Below are 23,540 nucleotides of genomic sequence, written 5' to 3'. Positions count from 1 at the left end.
TATTGTTCATCACTTAACTATAGGCTCTCTTTTGAATTTACAAAATTGGCGTGTCTAATCCCTTGCACCATCATAGAATTTATCACTTCCACTTATTAGCTTTAAGTCCCAACAATCAAGATGTATTGCTGATGGCCGTTGACTAAGTAGAAAGTGTAATAATTACTGATTGTTACCATTGATTAGTAGTAAACCATAACTGATTTGTTTGTTCAATAAATATTCAGATGAATTGCTTTTGGCTAGTTTCCTTTCAGTAGTTTTGCTAAGTTCATGATTGTGTTCAGATGGGCCCGGAATTTACGCTCAGCAGCGAAGTGAAGGCCTTTTCTGCTGACCCCGAAGTACGCTTCACACAAGGATCTCCCGATCCCTGTGTCGAGAACTTGGGGTTTTCCGACCTTCAGTTCAATTCAACGGAGTTTAGTGGCGATCCCCTTGTGCAGACTGCTGTGACATCAAGAGGCTGTCTAAGCAGCCAGTCAAAAGGCAGAATTCTCACAGACAGCGAACAGGACGTGAGTAAGCTCTTAAAATTCTAAGGGGGAGAAATTCGGTATCACCCCGTTTGGGGCGCTAGTACTGGTGGTGCGCAAACTTTAGCGCCAGGCGCAATTTATCTCCACCTCGCGTGATATTGGGTTGCAGCACCCCTGAAGGTGATTGCGGCGCTAAATCAGGCGCTGCACGCTACTCTTAAGGCGCTAACCCGACGGCGCTACTCAATTTCTCGGCGGCCAGGCGCAGCGCAGGTGCTATCAGTAATCAATTTCCACGAGACACGCTGGCGCCGGCCAGCTCTTAAAGGGGCGGGTCAATTAGCATCGGCAGCCACGCTCTGCGCCTTGTAGGCCTCAAAATCGGCGTTGACCTACCTGCGGCGTTCTAAACTTGCCAGACATGGAGAGGGTCAGGCAGAGAGCGGAGCACTTTAGTGATGTGGCTTTGGATGCTCTGGTTGGCGCAGTGGAGCGCCGGCGAGCTGTGCTTTACCCCGAAAATGGCAGGAGGCCTCATCAGAGGGAATACCGCCGAGCTTGGAGGGATGTTTCCCAGAGAGTCACCTCCATCAGCATGGTACCCAGGACTCCTGTGCAATGCAGGAAGAAGTTCAACGACCTCACTTGGGTCGTTAGGGTAAGTGCCTTTTTCACAATCATCTTCATCCCTCCATCTGCACCTGACTTTATGGCCAGAGGGTGTGCGAAGCCGCAATGGCTATCTGCCAGCCTGCACCCATGGCCTTTAGTGGAAACATAAGAAATAGGAGCAGGAGTAGGCCAATCGGCCCCTCTATACACACACGCACATTCAGCTCAGTGCATAATGTAAGGGCTATTCTACCGTGGGGGGCATGTGATGTCAGCTCAGGGCAGCCTCTTTCATCACTACCCGTTGTTTCTCCTGCAGGCCAAGCTGGCCAGGAACCGTCGGGAACAGCTTCGTACCGGAGGAGGCCGGCCTCACCTGCAGATCCTCACAGACCTCGAGGAGCGAGTCCACCAGATTGTTGGAAGCCGGATGAGTGGTCCTGTCACCTCTGGAGCCGCCGACCCCATTGTGCACAGCGACGGTAAGGTCATCACCTTTCTGAGCTCTCTCCTTCCACTTGTTGCCCCCACCAGCATGCTTTTTCACTTTGGACTCAAGTCAGTGCATTGCAGCACTCATGCATCCCTTGCTGCCACCCTGTCCTTTCACTAAACCTCCCTGCTTTCAGATGCTGCATCACCAGCTTGGGAGCCGGGCCCTCAAGCTGCCAGTGCCACTGACTCTGGAGGTGATGAGCAGGAGGAAGCCGGACCATCCCTACCACTCTCAGGCGAGCCAGCCCATCTGCAGACTGGGGAGACTACTTCCCTGGAGGGGAGCGGGGGGGAATGCTCTGGGGAGGAACCAGCTCCAGAAACCAGTGGGCTGCAGCAATGCAAGGGGGGTAGGGAAGCTCGGGGGCCGTCTCCCCGGAGGGCGAGTCAGGCCGCGAGTGCTGCTGCACAGAGCGCAGAGGAGGTGCGTGCCCTCGCAGAAATGAGCGCCCAGGCTGGGCTGAGGCATACTGAGCTCATGGCTGCAGCGGCAAGGATGCCTGAATCCATCGAGACACTGGCAAGGAGTGTCCAAGGCTTCAGCACAGCACAGGCCCGGAGTGCGCAGGACTTCGGGACAGCACTGGAAAGGACTGTCCAGGGCTTTGCGACAGCACTGGAAAGGACTGTCCAGGGCTTCACCGAAGCACTGGCACCTGCCACGGAAGTGCTGAGTGCTGCCACGCAGTCACTCGCTGGTCTCATGCAGGCGCAGATTGAGGCCACACGACCACTGACTGCTGCCACCCTCGCTGGATCAGGCAGGATTCCCCGGGGCCCTTGCAGCACCACAGCAGGCCAGCAATCTGTGGACCAGCCGATTGCTGCGCATGCTGCGGTGCTGGCCCGTCAGAGTGCCAGTGTGTCAGCCGACCAGGGAGCTGCTGTCCGCTCTCAGGATGACAGCATTCCTGATGCCACTGCTGGCACGTCTCCACTGCAGCTGCCACCACGTGCAGGACAGACTGCTTCCACCCATGCAAAGTTGGAGCAGTCAGCAGCCGGGCCCTCCAGGCCCCAGGGGCATCTGCGCTTTCAGACAGCCAGCAGGCCTCCCCCAGCCTTGCTGCAGCCACTGGGGTCCCACTACGGAGGAGCTGCAGGGAGGGAAGGGGCCAAACTCGCAAGAGAAGCAGATCACCATCAAGGGGGAAAGAGTAGAAGGTGCTGGTGAAACGTCTTATTTGTACAAATCAAGGCTGAGGATGCTGGTCTGGATGCTAGTTATGTTTTGGAGAGTCTCCCGGGTGAGCGAGTCACTTATGTGTCAGTGTGTTAGTTTTGCTTTCTGTTGCCATTGCTTTGTTTTGTTGGAAGGAAGCACATTTTGTACAATAAACAACTTTCTTTATTTACAATGGCCATGTCTGCTATTTACATGCATTTTGCCTGCAATTTACATGCATTTTGCCCTTCACAGGCTTTGGGATATCAGAACGGTTCCATTCCAGTTCTTGGAATGGCAGCAAGCATTCCGTGAGAGGGGCCTAGAAGCGACTTCTGATCAGCCTCTGACGGACGGCCCTTCCAGTTTGTGCCTCCCTCCCATCTTGGTCCTCCTCCTCCTCTGCTGGTGCTTCAGTGTCTGGTGGCATTGGCTGGGTACGTAGGATAGCGAGGTTATGAAGCATGCAACATACAACCACGAAGTGGGAGACTCGCTCAGGCGAGTACTGCAGGGCTCCTCCGGAATGGTCCAGACAGCGGAACCGCTGCTTCAGCATGCCGATTGTGTGCTCCACAATGTTCCTCGTCGCCTGATGGCTCGCATTGTAACGTTCTTCAGCAGGGGTGCTGGGCGAACGGAGCGGGGTCATCAGCCACAGGCACAGAGGATAGCCCTTGTCCCCGAGAAGCCAGCCTCCTGGGTGAGCCGGGGCCTCGAAAAGGTCTGCAACAGAAGTCTGGCGCAGGATGAAGGCGTCGTGGCTGCTTCCTGGGAACTGCGCATTCACTGCGAGGATCAGCTGTCGGTCACAGACCAGCTGGACATTCAAGGAATAGAACCCCTTGCGGTTGCGGAACTCCTCCGGATTCAATACAGGTGCCCGCAAAGCCACGTGCGTGCAGTCAATGGCACGCTGCACCATGGGGAAGTCCGCTATTGCTGCGAAGCCCTCTGCGTGCTCCCGCTGCTTGTCCGGGGTCATTGGGAAGGAGATGTACTGCCGCCTCCTTTTAAACAGGGCATCAGTGACTTGACGGATGCAGCAATGCACCGCAAACTGCGAGATGTTGGCCATGTCCCCAGTTGCGGCCTGAAAGGAGCCGCTTGCGTAGAAGTTAAGGGCAACAGTGATCTTCGCAGCCACCGACAGAGATGTCCTGCACCTTAGCTGAAGCTGCAGATCTGGCTGAAGCAGGTGGCACAGCTCACTCACCACCTCCTTTCTAAAGCGCAGCCTTCTGATGCACTGCTCCTCCGACATGCTCATGTATGAGATCTGCTGTCGGAAAACCCTGGCAGCGTACAGTCTCCTGTGGCGACGTCTGTTGGCCCTCCTCCGTCTGGCCATGCCTGCCCCTCTCTCCCTGCGTCTCTGTGCCCTTTCCAGATGATTCAGCAGCAGGACGTTTGCCTCCAATGCAGCCCCCATAATAAGTGCGCACAGAAAATTTCCCCGTTTGAAAAGCTCACCAACAGCAAGGTGATGGTCAGAAGGCTGAAGTTTTTCTGCCAGCGCTGGCTCACTGGTGAAAGGGCTCTCAGCAACTCTCTGTATCTCTCGAAGAAGTTGTGCTCCAAAAATGGCTGTCGCTTTTAAACCACAGCAGTCCCCTTTAAAGAGCGCCCCCCCCAGCCCGAGAGCGGCTGGGGAACGCTCCAGGTAAGCTGTCCTTATTAGCGCCAGGCGGAACGGAGGGGGGCGCCACTGAATTTCTGGTCCGGGGCGCCCAAAAGGTGTTGCACACTGAAATGACGTCATGATCTGCCTGCGCCCGTGAGCGGGCGCTAAGATTTAGCACCAGCGCTAAATGTCCGCTCAATATGGGAGGAGGCACAAGGATCGCTGCGCCCAGGCACTAGTTGATTAGCGCCCCACTTGTCGGCCTCTTTAGGCGCTAATGGTTGGCGCAACCAACCGAATTTCTCCCTCTAACTTTTTAAAATATTTTTTGGCCTAGAAATTCAGTTGTTAGCGCCAGCCGCTAGCACCTTAGGAGGAGGAGAAGTGGGGCGCTAAGCGGCTAGCGCCCGGGCGCAGCGCGATCTGCGCCTCTCGCGAACTTCACTCAAGATTTAGCAGCGGTGCAAAACTGCAGTGCCCGCTCAGCTGCGCACGCAGATCCTGACGCCATTTCATGGTGCGACGCCCTTGGTGCGCCCCGAACCAGAACTTCAGTGGCACCGCCCTTCTGTGTGCCTGGCGCCCCCAGCAACTGGTAGAGGGGAACAGTTCCCAGTCGCTGCGGGGCGCGGGGGGCGCTATTTAAAGGGGACTCCTCCTGCATTATAAGTGGCAGCCATTTTGTGCCAATCCTGTGTGAGAGATGGATATTTGGAGAGAGAAAGGGGGAGAGCTTTCTGCTTTGACTCAGTGCTCGCACAGGTACTTCTGGCTTCAGGCCAGAGCTTTGCACTTGGATTTAACTTTCAGTGCCATAGCCTTGAGTCGCCACATATAATGGGGGCTGCGATGGGTGGAAACGTTGGGCTTCTGCATTGCATTCAAAGGGCTCAGAGACACCGTGAGAGAGTGCCAGTCATGGCCAGACGGAGAAGGGCCAAAAGGTGTCGGCACAGGAGGCCTTACCCACCCAGCGTATACCGCCAGCAGTTCTCATATCTGAACATGTCTGAGGAGCAGTGTGTTCGGAGGCTGCGATTCAGAAGGGAGGTGGTCACTGAGACCTGCCACCTGCTTCGCAGAGATCTGCAGCCACAGCTGAGGAGTAGGATGTCTCTGTCGGTGGCAGTGACGGTGACGGTGGCTCTCAACTTCTATGCCACCGGCTCCTTCCAATCCGCTACTGGGGACATTGCCAACATCTCCCAGTTCGCGGTATATTGCTGCATCCGACAGGTGACCAATGCCCTTTTCAGAAGGAGACGTCAGTACATCTCCTTCGCCATGACCCTGGACAAGCAGCAAGAGCGTGCAATGGGATTTGGAAGAATAGCGGCCTTCTCCATGGTCCTGGGCGTAGAACTGATGAACCAGCAATGGTCAGGCCTTGCTTCAGGGCTGCAGTGTGCAGGGTGTGCCAGCCAAACAAATCGACCCTCCCCCTTTAAGAGCTGACTGGTGGCAGCGTGTCTGCCTTCAATCAGCAACTCGCCGCACCTGCGCTGCGCCCGCCCTCGGTGTTAGTGCCTCGGCTCGCCGGCTTAGCACCTTATGATAGTCGTGCATTGCCTGCTTTAGCGCAGTAGCAACCTCTTGGGGCGATGCAACTCAATTTCGGCGAAGGTGGCGCTAAGTTGCGCCGGGCGCTAAATTTAGCGAACGCCCGGCTGTAGCGCCCCAAACGTGGCGATACTGAATTTTTAGGCCAAACTTTTTTAAAAGATTCTTAAAAATGTTAATTTTTATTAAAATGGACAAATTTTACACTGCACAAAATTAAAATGAGTTTTCCAGGCCATTGACATTTGTTTAGCAGCAATAACGGTGTCAAATCCCCAGTTACACCTAATCCCTTTGGGTCTAACTTTTAGTGAGGAATTTGACAACGTACTTACTGCGGAAGAGCTGAAGGTTTTGTCAGCTTCAATGATTTGGCTAATTACACAGATTGCCGGCTCTGTGTGTGGTGGAGGGGTGGGGGGGCGGGGCGCACAGCGCAGCCTGTGTCAGAGCTGTCACTGACTGACCGCAACTTCTGGATTTCCGCATATGGCATGTCCCGAAGTTGCAGTCAGCTTCAAAGATGGAATGACGCCGAACGCTGCCAGTTCGCCGTCATCCCGACTGCACATTCCTTTAAAAGAGGATATTGTAGTATTCAGCATGCCCGAGTGTTTGCTGCACTTCCAGCAATGTTACGTCAGCTCCAAGGGCCATGACATCCCAAGGATCAGTCACTCGCCTCACACAGCACTAAGGTGACCAGTTTTAAAAAGAACAGGCTCCAAAAGACAATTCCCAAAGTTCATTATTTCTGGGAAGATTCTGAGATTTCTAAAACATTTTTAATTTGACTCTTTATTCCCCCCAGTAGAGTAATTGGAGAATTAAGATTCTAATTTTTCTTAAATAAAAAGACTTGCACCACACATCTTTTGCAAAAATGTTGCAACAGAAAACAATTATTCTTAAAAAAACAACCTTAAACATCTGTCTGTCTGTCTGTCTGTCTGTCTACCTATCTACCTACATATCTATCTACCTACATATCTATCTACCTATCTACCTACATACATATATTGTATTGGATAGATATATAGGGGTCGATTTTAGTTCAGGTGCGGGGAATTGGCGGTTTCCCCGAATTTAGTGATTCTAACACGATTGTAAATGGGTCTGTGAGATTGATGCAAATTTAACACAATTGGCCAATTGATTTCCAGCGTGTGGGAAGCCTTGGCAATTGAGTATTTCCAGTCAGAAAGTCGCAGAATATGACGTCACCATTGCTGCTGCTTTTAATGTCCACAGCAAACCTTGCTTCCTCTGCAGGCTTCCAACCTTCAACATTAAAATGGCACAGGAGCCTGCAGGAGGAACGGCCAGCGGGAGGGCCAGATCTGCGCCTAAATTTGATGAGGCTTCACTACAGGCATTATTGGGTGGTGCTAGGGCCCACAGGGAGGTCCTCTTCCCTTCTTCAGGGAGGAAGAGGCCTCCCAGCCAGACCAAGGCTATGTGGCTAGAGGTGGCAGGTCAAGTCAACTCCTTGGGGCTTACACGAAGAATGTAGTTGCAGTGCAGAAAAAGATTCCATGACCTTCTTCGCACTGGAAAAGTAAGTACTGTATGATGTTTCCATCACCCTCAATCTGATCCCCATTGCCTTTCCTCATCAGCACTCAGCTTTAGCAATCTCTTCCTGCACATCCCACTAGAGACTCACATCCATGCACCCTTACCCATTCTCTCTCTATGCTCACATTCACAGAACGATGCCACCATGCAGCCTTCACACTCCCTCTCACTCTGATGCTTTGAACACAACTGACTACACACAGGGAGGGCCCTTGGTATTGCAACCTCACTCCATCTTTGTCTCCTTCTAAGTATCTATGTTATGCAATCTCTGCACTCACTCCTTCATTCTCACTCAACCTCCACTTGTCTCCCTCATTGCAGGAAAAGAGAGCTCACAACAGGAGAGAGCGAGCCAGGACAGGAGGAGGGCCGCCCTCATTAGCCCAGCTCACCCCCTGGGAGGAAGGCGTGCTGGAGATTGCCAGGGCTGACCGAGATGTGGACGTTGGGCAAGGACAGGCAGGAGCACCCCGCAAGCTGGTGACAGAATAGTTTTCCATCTCTCTCATTGGCATTGCATGAGTCACTGATAATGATTCTGAAACTACATCATATGGATTTATGATCATCTGCAAAATGCAATGTGCATGTAACCTTGACATCACATCTCTAATTTTTTCCTTGACTCCCCCACAGGACCATCGAGAGCTCCCGTCCCCACTGTGCAGGAGGAAGAGCCTGAGCAGCCAGACTCCTCAGAGGAATCTGCAACCTCTGAGGGCACAGCGTCATCAGAAATAAGCGCACCCAGCACCAGCGCAGACACTCACACCTCGGTGGGATCTTCGGGACATAGAGTAGAGTTGTCACCTGGTGTATCACAGCTCACAAGTGAGCATCAGCAGATTATGGAGACAGGGACAGCAGTGGAGAGTCCTCGTCGGAGGGCGCAGGACTCTGCCAGCTCGGCTCAGCTGCATGTCGACCCTCTGCCTCTGGGTCCATCCGTAAGATCAGAGGTGATGGAACTCCAGGCACAGATGCAGGAGTCTCTGGCAGGTTTTGTCTCCAGGGTCGCTGTGAGTGTGGAGCGAATGGAGGAGTCCATAGCGACCACGAGCAGAGCCTTGGTGGAGTCATTGGCGCATGAATGCATCAACATGGAAAGGATGGCTACCTACGTGGAAATGATTGCTGCCTCCATGGTAAGGGGGCTACGGTAGAGGAGAGGAGGGCTACGGCCATGGAGGAGGTTAGTCGCCAGGGTATGGAAAACATGGTGAGTGTTCAGAATAGAATGACATCACTTGAGCGATGGGCATCTATTGAACAGAGAAACCAGACCTTCATGGAAGCCCTTCTGAGTAGGACTGCCATTGCAGATACGGGTCCTCATGGCCCCCGCGATGTGCAGCAAGGTGCTCTCAAGCCACTTGAAGGCACTGAGGGGGACCTGACCCATGAGAGGGAGGTTGGTGGCAGCCCTCAAGGAAGTGGGGGCTCCTCCCCAAGCGCTCACACTTCCATGCCACTGCAGAGCCCTCGGTCAGAGCCCCACCGGAGTACACACCCAATGGAGATAGAGGTCTCAACCCCTGCACAGCCGCAGGAGAAGCAGACTGCTGGCGAGCCCTCACAGGGGAACCACTACGTAGGAGCACGCGTAAGAGGAAAATAAAGCACTAATAGTCACAAGGGTAGTCACTTGGGTGAAATGTGTTTATTTAAAAAATGCCATCAGTTGGTTATTGTAAATAACATTTCTGATGGCAACTTCTGCAGTTGTGGCGTGTGTCATTTTGCGAATGGGGCTGGAGGTCCTCTAATGCCAAGAGGGGAAGGAAAAAAAGGCCTCCCATGCTTCTGGTAGGTGCCTCAGTTGAGGAAGCGCTGAGTGAGGGTGACGAGAGGGGTCTCGCAGGAGTTCACACTGGAGATGGGTGTCAGGCTCCAAACTTCCACAGCTGTGGTTATGCCTTCTAAAAGTTGCCCCAGACCTGAGACAACAAAGTCCTGCCACCTGCAAATGCTGACTGATCAAATATCCTCTTTAATGTTGGGCCTGCAGCTGATAGTCAGCAAGCCAATAGAGTTCACGCCAGGTTTCACAGGTGTCATCCCCACCAGGCGCGTTTTGCGTGAGAAAAGGGTTAAACAGGCAAGGGCCTGTTAAAATGGGATTATAAAGGCCAATCAGTGCTGTTTAAGGGCCCTAAAGACCAGTCCCACCTGTTGCAGGCGGGACTGATTCGGGTCAATCAGCCACACCTAGGTTAAAATGGCGTGGAGGTGGGAACCAGGCGGGGGGGGGGTCGCGACCCCTAGGTTTTGCGATTTTAACCCCCCGCATGCCTAAAAGCCTGCCTCACGGCCCAATGAAAATCGAGGCCATAATATCTACCTACAGCTACCTGGGCCCTAGGCTCTGGAATTCCCTCCCTAAAATTCTCCACCTCTCTACGGGCCGTATTTTGCGACCCCTATGGTTGCGTACGAGGTGCGCACACGCCCGTAGGGGCTGCGCAAGTTCCGGGTTTAGGCATGCGAAGCGCATGCGCTGAAACCCGGCACTTGTGATCTGTCAAGAATTTTCTTGACAGATCCTCCGCATCCTCAGGAGAAGGGCCTCTGCGGGTGGGGAGTTGCGCTCTTTGCCCAACTTCCGCCCACTGAAAGCCTGTCAAATTCTTACGCCTGGTAAAAGCGGCGTAAGGCCTGCTTTTACCAGCATAAGGGTTTTAAAAAATAGAAAAATAAAATGTTATCACTCACTTCTAAATTAAAAATACTCTTCAAAAAGGTAAGTTTATTTTTAGCCCCGTAAAAACATTTAATTTATTTTCAAAGAAAACTAAATTTTTATTTAATTCAATGGCATTTTAATAAATTTTAAATATGTAATTAAAAATATATATATTTCATGTGCTGGTGTATTTTTTAAGTGATTCCCATTCATACTTATGACAGTTCCGTACATACAGAACTTTCAAAAGCATGAATGGGGATTCCCTTTTATTGGTTGGGCTGGCCCACGTGCTCCCAGGAGCGCCTACAAACCATTTGCGCCCCCTGGGACACGTGAGGCTCTGCCCACGTGGACCCGGAGAGGCCCCGGATCACAAACCTCCGTATTCCCCGGGCCACTAGGTAAATGCGTAGACATTTTGCAGGTTGGAGGCGTCCGCCCACGGGAAACCTCCGATCGCAAATGTTGGCCCTACGTTTCTCTCCTCCCTTAAGATGCTCTTTCGAACCTACCTCTTTGGTCACCTGTCTTAATATCTCCTGAGGTGGCTCAGTGTCAAATTTTGGTTGAAGGCTCCTGTGAAGCACCTTGGGACATTTCACTATGTTAACGATGCTATATAAATGCGAGTTGTTTTTGTATTATATATATATTCGACTTTTGCCATCACAACTTTGATCCTCTCTCATCATATAATTAGGAACTCTTCTGTCATTCATACTGATGGGTTCCAATGTTTTCCTTCTGGCAGTAGTTGGTCACATTTACCTCATGGCATAGCCCCAGAGCACAGCACTGACGGATGGACCAAGCCTTTCTTTTTACGTTAGACAAAACAGGGGAAATTAGAGGTGAGGCTGAGACACTTTATATTGACGGGTTTTTCCTGTGGGTTAGGAACCAAACTGAAATGTATTGAAAGATGAGCAAATCCTAAGTTCACAGAGCCGCGTCAGAAAGGGCCATTTGTAAGTGAATTAAAAAGGGGGCTGCTCAGGCCTTCAGTTTAGGTACAGTACTCCTATTTAAATGTAAAATATGAGTAGAGCCCGTTAGCTACAAGTTATTTGAGTATACACTTTTTTTTGCTCCCCTTACACTATATGCCATTTCCAGCCAACAGAGTAGGCTGGAGGCTTTCTTCTCGGCCCCCAATATTGCTGCTCTTTCACTGGCCACTAAGACCTGAATGAGAGCAGGCCTAAGTTACTGGCCTCTTAGTTTTGCTTACTCTCTCCCTTTGGGAAAGCACTCTTGAACGTCCATCTATCGATCTACAGATACTATATTATGTAGATAGATAATATCTACCTACAGCTCCCTAGGCCTTAAGCTCTGGAATTCCCTTCCTAAACCTCTCAGCCTCGCTACCTCTCTTTCCTCCTTTAAGACGCTCCTTAAAACCTACCCCTTTGACCAAGCTTATGGTCATCTGTCCTAATATCTCCTTATGTGGCTCGGTGTCAAATGATTATGTTATATTAATGAGTCTTGTAGCGACTCTGATATCTCAGCGAACTGAATGAAATTTGTACCTGTTTGGTTATTACCTGTAATGATACAGCTGAGATAGGAACAGTCAGTGTGAGGAGAATTGCAGGTACAAACATGCTTTATGCTTCATATCACTTTGTGAAGCAACCATTTGAAGCTCCAATGTGCTGCACCATCAGACTTTCCCAATAGCATCCATTGGTGAAGGAGAGATGTTACTCAAGGTCATCATCCAGGTATTGTCTCTTACCTTGGTTTATGGGGTGCTTTCATCCATTGAGGAAAAAGCAATAAATTTCATTACAGATGGTTAATCCTCACATTCATATTGAAATCCATAATCTGCCAGTTATTGAATCAATCAAGGAAACACAGGTAGTTTTTTAATTTTTAGAGGTTTAAAATAGATAGCTTCTGGTTAGGTTCAGACATGACATACTGGGCATTTCTGCAGCTTAGAATTCCATCTGGGTTTTCAGTTTTACGTAGAGCAAAAATGATACTAGAAATTGGATAGTAAGAAACATTGAGGTTCTTCAACCAATCAGATGCAAGAATCGTCACTGAGCCATGCAGTGTCCAAACCAGGAAGTATAAAGCAGGAAGTATAATTTAGATTTAAATCATGTACAGAAAGCAAAATAAAGATTGGGAAAGAAAAATGGAATTGAGAGAGATAAAAGAAACAGAAAAAGTAAAAATAAAATGTTTTAAATTTTATTTTTTTAATATTTCCAACACTAATTAACTTCTGAAGGAATGAGACTCCACACTTGTAACATTAAATTTTCAGGGCCAGAGAGGTTGTTTCGCAGTAATCATCACTTTTCACGCTGTTAAAAATTCACTTACTCCTGAATGCACCAGCCCTAAATTTTTCTGGAATGTTTAGTGGGTAACTAGTGGATAAGTGCCCCAACTTCATGCCTTTGCATGTATTTCAATGCCGAGTCTATCAGCAAGTTACTTTTAGAATGCAGTCTGTGGAGAAGCAAGGTAACTTGGACGGCAACTTCCAGATTTCAGCGTTTAACTGCGCATGTGTGTACTCCGGAAGTTGCTGTTCAATTTACTCCATAATAACGGTGAGCACTGTTAGCCTTACCGTTATTATTAACGCAAAATCTGGACCAATAATTTCGTAGATGTCCTACACTGTACTGCAGTGCAAGTAATAATCCAGTGTTGCGTAGCAGACTGATTGCTTCTTAAAATTTCCCCCAGTTTTTCTTTCAGTAAGCATATTTGTTCTATGCCACTTCCTTCAGCTAGAAAGGTAGGGTTACCCAGGATGTGAATTTCTCTATGAAAACTCAGTGATTGACCATTGGAGCAAGTTGTAGCAGAATGAGATAGCCTTCTTCAGCCATGTGTGCATCTTATTCTGACCACTACTTGTGCCAAACACCTAACTAGATACATCTATCACAAAATATGGGATGGATCAATCACAAAGCATAGAATAAGTCAATCATAAAACACAGAGTGGATATGCATTACTGGACTACTTTCTTCTGTCTTTCGGATGACATGTTAAACCGAGGTCCCATCTGCTCTCTCAGGTGGATGTAAAAGATCCCATGGCACTAGTTTGAACAAGAGCAGGGGAGTTCTCCCCAGTGTCCTGGCCAACATTTATCGCTCAAACAACACCTAAAAACAGATTATCTGGTCATTATCACATTGCTGTCCGTGGGACCTTGCTGTGTACAAATTGGCTGCCATGTTTCCTACATTACAACAGTGACTGAACTTCAAAAAGTACTTCATTGGCTGTAAAGCACTTTGGGACCTCTCAAGTTCATGAAAGGCGCTATAGAAATGCAAGTCTTTCTTACTCAAGAGAAATTGACTTTGTTTTTCCAGGTTCAGTAGTTTCAGACATTGTTATTATAGCCCTTCAAATGAATATCCATAGATAAATACAGGATGTGTATAAAGATTGGCATCAGTTAGGGTGCACTGATTAACTATACATGGATTTTACCAGTTTGCTTGTATCCGTAGTAATAAAACAAATGAATCTTTCTGAATATTTAACTCACTTCTTGCTAAGCTTTCTGAAGAGAGTTTCCTTTTGCTTTATTCTTCAGCTAAATAATCTTTTAACTGATTGCATCAAAAGTGGAATATAAACATATAAATATGGTTGTTGTTACCCCTTAGATTGCCAGCAACTCTAAGGAATTCCAGTCACCCTGGGCAAGCCATTATTTTAAGTATTCAATTCACATACTGCAATGCTCAAACACCTCTAATAGCACAGCAATAAAAGGCAATGGATAGTCAAAAGTAGCTTTACATTGTAATATGCTACAAAATTAAAACCCTTTAAAAAAGTTAAATAAAAAACTTTTAAAAATCTTGGGGGAGAAATTGGGTGAGTAGCGCCACTTGTTAGCGCCTAAAGAGGCAGGCAGTAGCTGTAGCGCCACTGGCTGCGCCTCCCGCGATATTGAGTTGGGGCGATAATGGTGGCGTTAGCCTTTTGCGCTGCGCCGCCACCGATGACGTCATCGGTGTGCGCAGCGCCCCATTTGCGATATTTGGTAGCGAACGCTGCAGTTGCGCCGTTTGCTACCCACGCCCGGTTCACGGGGCCTTACTCTGCCGGCAGCGGCGCAAGTTAAGGTGGAGGTGCGGGGCCTGCCAGCACCTCCGTCCCCGGCCTCATAACCCCCACCCCCGCGGCATTGCCGGCTGTTTCCCGAGAGCCCGGCACTTCTCCTTGGTGCCGGGCTCATTTGCCGGCACTCGCGATCGGGGATCGCGCTGTTGCAGGCACCTCCCCCTTAACAGTGGGAGGAAGGCCTGCAGTACCGCAGCGTGCCGTGCCGCAGCGTGTGGCGTTGCGGCATGTTGCGCTGCGATAATCAGTTTCAGCGCCCTAAGAGGGACGCGGAGCGCCTCGAGCCTCGCCCCGTCTCCCTCGAGGGGCACTGAAACTGAATATCTGACGATCGCTGAAGCCTCGAATGCTGCGCTAAATCCTGCGCTCAGGCAACTTTTGCGCCACTTTGGCGCCCCAACCCAATTTCTAGGCCCTTGTCTTCCTCCCCCTCATGCTCTCTCCCTCTTCTATTTTTTACTGTTTTAAGTTTATGTTTTATTTTAGTTCTAACCAACATACCGTATTCTAACTATTTTACATCTTTTTTTCCCTCCTTTTTATTAAAGTGCAAAATACTTTATGCAACCTTTTCCTGTGTCTCCCAGGTCCCATAAACCTTTCTTGGGAGTCGGGAGTCGGGAGACAGATTGGGTGGAAATGAAGCATCAGGCAATGGGGGAGAAATTTGGTTGGTTAGCGCCTCCCGTTAGCACCTCCAGGGGGGCGCTAATGGGGCGCTAACAACTTACCGCCTGGGCGTGGCGATGTTACCGCCGTCCGCAAAATTCACCTGGCGGTTTGCGGCAGCAGCAACCCCTAGCGCCATGATCACCTGCACCCGGAGATTGTGACATCATCCGGCTGCGCAGCGGTAGTGCCATGGAACCGAACTTCGGTTTCGCTCCCTGCAGCATCGCCGGGCGAAAACACCGGCAGCTGCAGGAGGCGTTCATCGGGAGGCTGGGCACTTTGGGGGCGATACTTAAAAGCGAGGCGGCCGAGGTAAGTAAAAAAAAAAAAAAATTTCTGAAATGCTCTTTGTCTTTTTTTCCCCCCCTTTGTCTTCGCCAGTGCTCGATCAGCCCGGCACTCTGCTGCAGTGTATCGGCCTGATCAGGCCAGATCACGGCTGCCGTCGGGCACCAGGTAAGTATCCCCAATGCAAAGCCTGCAGCGATGGTCCTTCCCTTTAAGGGAGGGAAGGAGCCTTCCAACACGGCAGTGCTGCACACCTACCACCCCGCCTGCTTGATTTAGCGCTCCACTTGATTCCTGGAGCGCGAAAACCCAATTTTTTAAAAGCTGGGACTCATTAGCGCCTGGCGCTAAATTTCCCAGCTTAAAAAAGTTACCGCTCCCAAGTGGGGCGATACTGAATTTCTCCCCCTTAGAGTACTACTGCTGTCGTGCCTGCAGCCTGCTCGCGTCTGGATGAGGTCACTCAAAAACTGCAAGTAAACAAAAAAAAATGTAGGAAGGAGCAATTCTGAAAATTTGTTTTTAATGATCAAAAAATGTTGGGAGCTTTCACTTGCAGAGTTTTTAATACTGTGCAGTCAATGACCTGAGCAGGTGCTGAATAGGCAAAACTGTTCAGCTTAGCACTGATCTTTTGCCTGTCCCGACTTGTCGTGCTCACACAGTAAAACTATTGCACTGGGTGTACACATCTATGCATAGTTCTATCATCGCAGATCCCTACTCTCCATTGTGCTCTTTCATTAAGTCCAACTATCTTTGTATGTTCGTGTTAGCATATAGAATCACACAGCACAGAAGGAGGCCATTCAGCCCATCGAACCTATGCCAGCTCCCTGAAAGAGCTACCCAATTAGTCTCACTCCCCTGCTCTTTCCCCATAGCTCTGCAAATTTATCCTTTTTAAAGTAGAGACCCATTTCCCTTTTGAAAGTTACTATTGAATCTGCTTCCACCACCCTTTCAGGCAGTGCATTCCAGATCATAACAAGTCACTGCGTGAAAAATAATGTATATTAATGAGCCTTGTATCGACTCTGCTATCTCACCTAACTGAATTAAATTTGTACCATCACAGAACTGAGTCATAAATTAAATTTAATTGGGCACATTTAAAGGTAAATTCTGTAAGAGTTAGTGGATCTTGAGTGCAATTTGGCATGTTTAAGTTCTGCATGCCATTATTGCAGTGCCAAACAGCCACCTCCTTAGCTTTATGCTAGATTAGCACATTATATTACTGTGACCTTTACCTACACTTATTCATCCGCACAGTCTAATAATCCTTGTAGAGTAGCGAACACTTTTTAAAGCACAGGCGAGAAATTCCTTCGAGACATTTCTGCTCAAAGGCCCCATGAACGCAATCTTTTATTTGTAAACACAAATGTGAAAAGATCTAAAGATTCAGATCCAAGGACAGTCCATTTTCAGCATTTTATTTATTTATGCATTTTTGCAGTTGGTGGAATCAATTTCATTGATTGCACTTTTTATTCACTCCACACTCCTACTTCCTGCTAATCACAACAGCAGGAGGTAGGTGCGGGCTGTGGAGGCTTCCAGCACTTGTAAACAAAGAACACCATCGAGGAGCTCAACCTTGTTCGACAAAAGCAACAGAATCCTGCAAATGTATTATCTTTGAAACGAGAGTCCTGACAAGTGGCACCCTTCAGTGCTAATCTTTGAAAATGTTTAAAGAATTGCAGTATATTAAAAGAAACCTCATGAGGAATATTAGGAGCCATGACTACAGCAAACAAACTCTCCAAAACTTGCAATATGCCAGCCTGTCGTTACTTGTCTTCATTGTCAGTTTTCATATATTTTTCTTGCACTAAAGGATGATTTTCAATGGTGTGTTACCGAACACTAAGAAAATATTTTGCGGTTTCTTGTCAGCTAAGACGTTGGAGCCGAGCCATGTGTTGTTCATGCGGCTGACACATCCTATGTAGAAAACCTTTGGCCATTTCTCTTAATTATCTGAGCTGGGCCTCACTATTTAATACTGACTTTTTTTTGTCCCTTTAAAAAATGTGCCCATTTCCACTGAATTTGGGAGTTACTGACATGCTGCACTCAAATTAGAAAAGCCTTTGCATTCAGCATCCCCCCACTTCCCTGTTTAACATAAATACATGGAATGCATGCCAAGCGCTTTAAGCTGTCTTGACTGACGTGAAATACTAAATAACAATAATTTGATGCAGGTATGTGCCACAACCTTTCCAGGTTTGCTGTGAGCTGTTCAGATAGGATGCGTCTTTGAACAGTGTCTAATCAAACTCATATGGGGGGGGGTGGTGGGTTTGGGGGGGGGTCTTCCTTATCTCACTAGGTGGCAGTGTACGACTACATCTGGAATGATGAGCTCACCGCACACCCGTCCTGTAGCTGTGGACCCCAGGAGCACAATCAAACCTCTGGAGCAGAGGCTGGCTGCGGAGAGATCACCACACATGTGTCTATCTACATCATACACCTCAGTGGCTTGCAAGAGCTGTACAGGCATTTCCTTCGACTGCCTGATGGTGCCATTGTTGAGGTATTTAAAGAAAATATATTTTATAGCCTCGTTTAAGGGTTGTTGCAAACTGGAACATTAACCGATTACGCCTAGAAAATGTTGTGTGCGTTTAGATACGGAATGGTTTAACCAGACGTGTATTTATTTATTTTTCCCCTTGCACTGGCACAACATGACAAAATATAATTTACATGAAAATGGAATGGTTGTCAAGCGACACAAGTCAGACTCGGTCCTTAAGAGCTCAAAAGAATATCTCCAGCAATCCATATTGTAGTTTGCCACCATTCATCTTCATTTTTTTTACTGAGCAGTAATGTGTTCACATTGATTCTCCTTTCCTCCAAATTGTCATCAGTTTTGTGTTACACTTTTATTACTGGCGATGAAACGTTGTGACATTGTTTCACTCAGTAGGGTACAGTAACATGTTTTACCATGCGCAATAAAATGCAGGTAATTTGTAACTTGAATTTTATGACCAGAAAAATGTATGAGGTTCATTATCCAATTGCAAATAAATATTTCTTGAAATTTATTCAGTCACAGAGAGAGATTCTGGGCATTTAAAGAAAAGTAATTTTATGAATAATAGAAATTATTAATTGCACTTACAACTTTAATATTGGTGACCTGCTTTAAAAAAAGAAAGACTTACATTTCTCTAGCGCCTTTCACGACCTCAGGACGTCCCAAAGCGCTTTGCAGCCAATGAAGTACTTTTGAAGTGTAGTCACTGTTGTAATGTAGGAAACGCGCACCACAAGCTCCCACAAAGAGCAATGTGATAATCATAGAACAGTACAGCACAGAAGGAGGCCATTCGGCCCATCGAGTCTGCGCCGGCTCTTTCGAAGAGCAATCCAGTTAGTCCCACTCCCCCGCCTCTTTCCCCATATCCCTGCAATTGTTTCTTATTCAAGTGTTTATCCAATTACCTTTTGAAGGCTACTATTGAATCTGTGTCCACCGCCCGATCAGGCAGTGCATTCCAAATCTTAACCATCAGTTGTGTAAAAAACTTTTCCTCATGGCGCCTCTGGTTCTTTTGCCAATCACCTTAAATCTGTGCCCTCTCGTTATCGACCCTTCAGCCAATGGAAACAGTTTCTCTTTATTTACTCCATCAACACTGTCCATGATTTTAAACACCTCTATCAAATCTCCTCTTAGCCTTATCTGCTCTAAGTCTATCTCCTGTCTGTCCACGTAACTGAAATCCCTCATCCCTGGATCCATTCAAGTAAATCTCTTCGTAAGATTTCCAAAGCCTTCAGGTCCTTCCAAAAGTGTGATGCCCAGAATTCAGCTGGGGCCGAACTAATGTTTTATATAGGTTTACCATAACGTCCTGGCTTTTGTCTTCTATGCCTCTATTTATAAAGCCCAGGATCCCATATGATTTATTAACTGCTATGTTAACCTGCCCTGCCACCTTCAAAGATTTGTGCACAAACACTCCCAGGTCGCTCTGTTCTTACACCCCCTTTAAAATTGTACCATTTAGCGTGTATTTTCTCTTCTCATTCTTCCTGTCAAAATGTATTACCTCACACTTTTCTGTGTTGAATTTCATCTGCCATATGCCCGCCCATTGCACCAGCCTTTCTCTGTCCTCTTGAAGTCTATTACTATCTTCCAAGTTTTGTGTCATCTGCAAATTTCGAAATTGCGTCCTGTACCAGTTTTAGTAATGTTGATTGAGGGATAAATATTGGCCAGGACACCAGAAATGACTCCCCTGTTCTTCTTTGTAATAGTGCCATGGGATCTTTTACGTCCGCCTGAGAAAGCAGACGGGGCCTCGGTTTAATCCCATCCCCAACAAGACCTTTAATTCATCCCATCCTAGTCATTCCCCCTGTTATAGCCCCATCAAGCACTATTGGGCCTCACTCCCCTTTGCCAAAACTACCGACTACTCCAGGGTAACACTGCAGTGTAAAAATAACCCCAGTTTCTTTTTTCAACAACCAACCAACTCCCCAGCTCTCTCCACCCTCACATCCAACAAATGCGAGGAGCTCATGGACTTCTTTGTCACTAAATTTATCATTCAGCTGCCTTTACCTCTTGCCCTCATTCCCTATACTCACAAGCCAAATCTCCCCCAGGCTCCCACCTTCTCTAGCCCTGAACCTGCAACTTTCTCTCCTACCTCCCCTCATGCCATCACCGAGCTCACCTTGCCTATAAGATCCACCTCCTTCCCCCTTAACCCCATTTTCACTAAACCGCTGACCACCCAACTCCCCTTCCTGTCCTCCATGCTAGCTGATGTTCTAACTGGTTCCCTCTACTCCGGTACTATCCCCCTCCCTTTGAAAATTGCCGTCATCACCCTGCTCCTCAAAAAATAGACCTTCGAATCCTCTGTCCTTGCAAGCTACCACCCCATCTCCAATCTCCCTTTCCTCTTCAAAGTCCTCCCAAATCCGTGTCCATCTTTCCTGCAATATTTGAATCTCTCCAGTCAGGTTTCTGCCTTTGCCTCATTTAAACAGCGCTGGTTGTGGAAGGGGAGGGAAATCGGCCAGCTTCCACATCAGGCCCGGAAATTCTCGCTCTTGGATAGGATCAAACACGGGCTAGCAGAAGCCCGCAGTACTTTTGGACCTTTTCTCAAGCAGCCACCATCAGCCCCTTTAAGGACCAGTGGTTAGGCCGTTCAGTGCTTGGATCAAGTGGGTGGAGTGTGCCCACTCTGCCCATCTGTACCCAGAAAACGGCAACAGGGTCCTACAACTGGTGTTGGACCCCGATTGGCATATTTAAGCGGCTTCCCACCTGAAACCAGCGGGCGTGTTCCTCGCCCATTTACAGGCATTTGACAATGGCATCAGATGGGTGCCCCCCACCCCCAATTTTCAATCGTCAACCGCTTGTGTTTCAGGCGAGAAATGGACAGCATTTTAAAATCGCCCCCAATATCCTGGAAGAGGAAGGAGAATTCTGTCTATATGTGTTGAACTAATTTTTATTTTTAAGTACTGATAGTCACTGCAGATTGGCCCACAGGGGAATTGGCTGGGAGGAGCTGCAACATCTGACCATGTCAAGGAAGTGAATTAACATCGGTAGAAAGTCATTTATCTAGGCTAAGCTTGAGTGAGCTTGTCGTTTCAAATGCCCATGTTAATTTGACTTCCTCATCCTGTCAGCTTCACTGAATTCCTCCAAACTGGATCCTTGATGATGTCATCAGAATTCATATATATATTTTTAGAAATAGGGACCGAAGGAAAGAATACTAAAATGAATCAGAGTTCTTTCCTGTGACCTTATTTGTTTACAGGCGTGCCGATTCAAACAGATGGTTCAATTAACAGATGGATTTTTAACTCAGAGGGTTAAAAGATTCTACAATAGGCAGCAGCATCATAAATGTGTTCACTAAGATTTCCTGTTGGGTATTTCTAAGGAAATCGTGGACACTTTCGAAAAAAAACATGTTTGTGTTTTCACTAGAAGTACTGAACAGCAACATTCATCAACACATTTACAATATTGGTACACATTATGAACAGGGACATTTTTACTCCAATGTTTGTAAGTGCCTCACTTTCAATGTTTCCATTTTTACAAGAGATGTACGTTGTACAATCCAACTGATAAACCTTTCTGCATTTCCTGTAAAGGGTGAACATGTCTGCAGGTTAAAGAAGAAAGGGCGGTTGAATTGTCTTTGTGCAAGCTATAATCCTGACACTATTCAACCACTCACTGTTAGGCCTCCTTTATAGCTAAACTAAACTAAAGGGCCTAGAAATTCAGGTGGCTGTGCCACTCGTTAGCGCCTTAAGAGGGCGCTAAGTGGGTCGCAAGCCACTGGCCACGCCTCCCACCAAATTCAGCGGGACGCTAATGGTGGCGCTAGCCGTTAGCACTGCGCCGCTACCGATGACGTCATCGGTGTGCGCAGCGCCCTGCTGACGCCCCGGCCGCGATATTAGGAAGCACCCCCTGCTTTACCGCCGGACGCTATGTGCGACCGGTTCAGGGGGGCCTACCTGCGGCGGTAGAGGCGTAAATTAAAGGAGGTGCGGGGCGGCCATCTTTGTTGTTGGCCACCTGCCAGCACCTCTCTGCGCTCCCGTCCCCGGCCTCCTAACCAACCCCCCCCCCCCCCCCGCCGCGGAGTGCCAGCTGCGTTGCAAGAGCCCGGCACTTCTCCTCGGTGCCGGGCTCTTTTGCTGGCACTCGCGATCCTCAGTGGCCCAGCTAGGCCCCAGATCATGCAGAACAAGACCCCTCCCCTTTAAGAAGGGGAGGAAGACCTGCAGTACCGCAGCGCGATATGCCGCAGCATGTGGCGCTGCGGCACGTTGTGCAACGATATTCAGTCGCAGCGCCCCAAGAGGGATGCAGGGCGCCTCCAGTAGCGCCGCGCTTCCCTTTGGGTGCTCCAACTGAATTTCCGGCGGGCAGCCGCGAATGCTTCCGGGGCGCTACTTTTACTGCCCTGGCGAGGCTGGCGCCCCAAACGGGGCACTACTGAATTTCTAGGCCAAGGTGTTTGGGGAATGTAGAATCAAGAAAAAGGTAGATTGAAGGACTGCTAACGTTGTACCTTTGTTTAAAAAGGGAGAAAGGGATCACAGAATCACAGAAACCCCACAGTGCAGATAGAGGCCATTTCGGCCCATCGAGCCTGCACCAACACATATTCCACCCGATCCCCGTAACCCCACGTATTTAATCCCCCTAACACTAAGGGTCAATTTATCATAGCCAATCAACCTAACCCGCACATCTTTGGACTGTGGGAGGAAACCGGAGCACCCGGAGGAAACCCACGCAAACACGGGGAGAATGTGCAAACTCCACACAGACAGTCGCCCGAGGCCGGATTCGAACCCGGGTCCCTGGCGCTGTGAGGCAACAGTGCTAACCACTATGCCACCGAGTAATTACAGGCCAGTCAGCCTAACCTCGATGGTGGGAAAATTATTGGAAAAAATTCTGAGGGACAGGATAAATCTTCATTTTGAAAGACACGGATTAATCAAGGACAGTCAGCATGGATTTGTTAAGGGAAGGTCGTGTCTGACTAACTTAATTGAATTTTTTGAGGAGGTAACAAGGAGGGTCAATGAGGGTAGTGCGTTTGATGTAGTGTATATGGATTTTAGCAAGGCTTTTGATAAGGTCCCACATGGGAGACTGGTCACAAAAGTAAAAGCCCATGGGATCCAGGGCAAAGTGTCAAGTTGGATCCAAAATTGGCTCAGAGGCAGGAAGCAAAGGGTAATAGTTGATGGGTGTTTTTGTGACTGTAAGGCTGTTTCCAGTGGGGCTCCGCAGGGCTTACTACTGGGTCCCTTGCTCTTTGTGGTATATATCAATGATTTAAACTTGAATATAGGGGGTATGATAAAGAAGTTTGCAGATGATACTAAAATCGGCTGTGCTGTTGATAATGAAGGAGAAAGTGTAGACTGCAGGAAGATATCAATGAACTGGTCAGGTGGGCAGAATAGTGGCAAATGGAATTCAATCCCGAGAAGTGTGAGGTAATGCATTTGGGGAGGGCTAACTAGGCAAGAGAATACAGATTAAATGGTAGGACACTGAGTAGTGTAGAGGAACAAAGGGACCTTGGAGTGCAGGTCCACAGATCCCTGAAGGTAGCAGACCAGGTAGATAAGATGGTTAAGAAGGCATACGGAATACTTGCCTTTATTAGCCGAGGCATAGAATACAAGAGCAGGGAGGTTATGTT

General features: G+C 48.4%; 1 protein-coding gene across 1 annotated transcript in view; it reads left to right on the top strand.

Annotated features, from left to right (window-relative positions):
• ofcc1 (orofacial cleft 1 candidate 1) overlaps positions 1–23,540 on the top strand; it is a 398,354-nt gene that overhangs the window by 315,445 nt on the left and 59,369 nt on the right. The window contains exon 22 of the mRNA XM_085993614.1: positions 17,630–17,836. Coding sequence (XP_085849740.1) covers positions 17,630–17,836 — 207 coding nt within the window. The remainder of the gene's footprint in view (positions 1–17,629; positions 17,837–23,540) is intronic.

Source organism: Somniosus microcephalus, chromosome 7, assembly GCF_052327205.1.
Source record: "Somniosus microcephalus isolate GS21.2 chromosome 7, FLI_Smic_1.0, whole genome shotgun sequence".
In the NCBI taxonomy this organism is placed as follows: domain Eukaryota; kingdom Metazoa; phylum Chordata; class Chondrichthyes; order Squaliformes; family Somniosidae; genus Somniosus; species Somniosus microcephalus.
The sequence above is the reverse complement of the archived record's forward strand: the minus strand, read 5'-3'. Positions and strand labels throughout refer to the sequence as shown.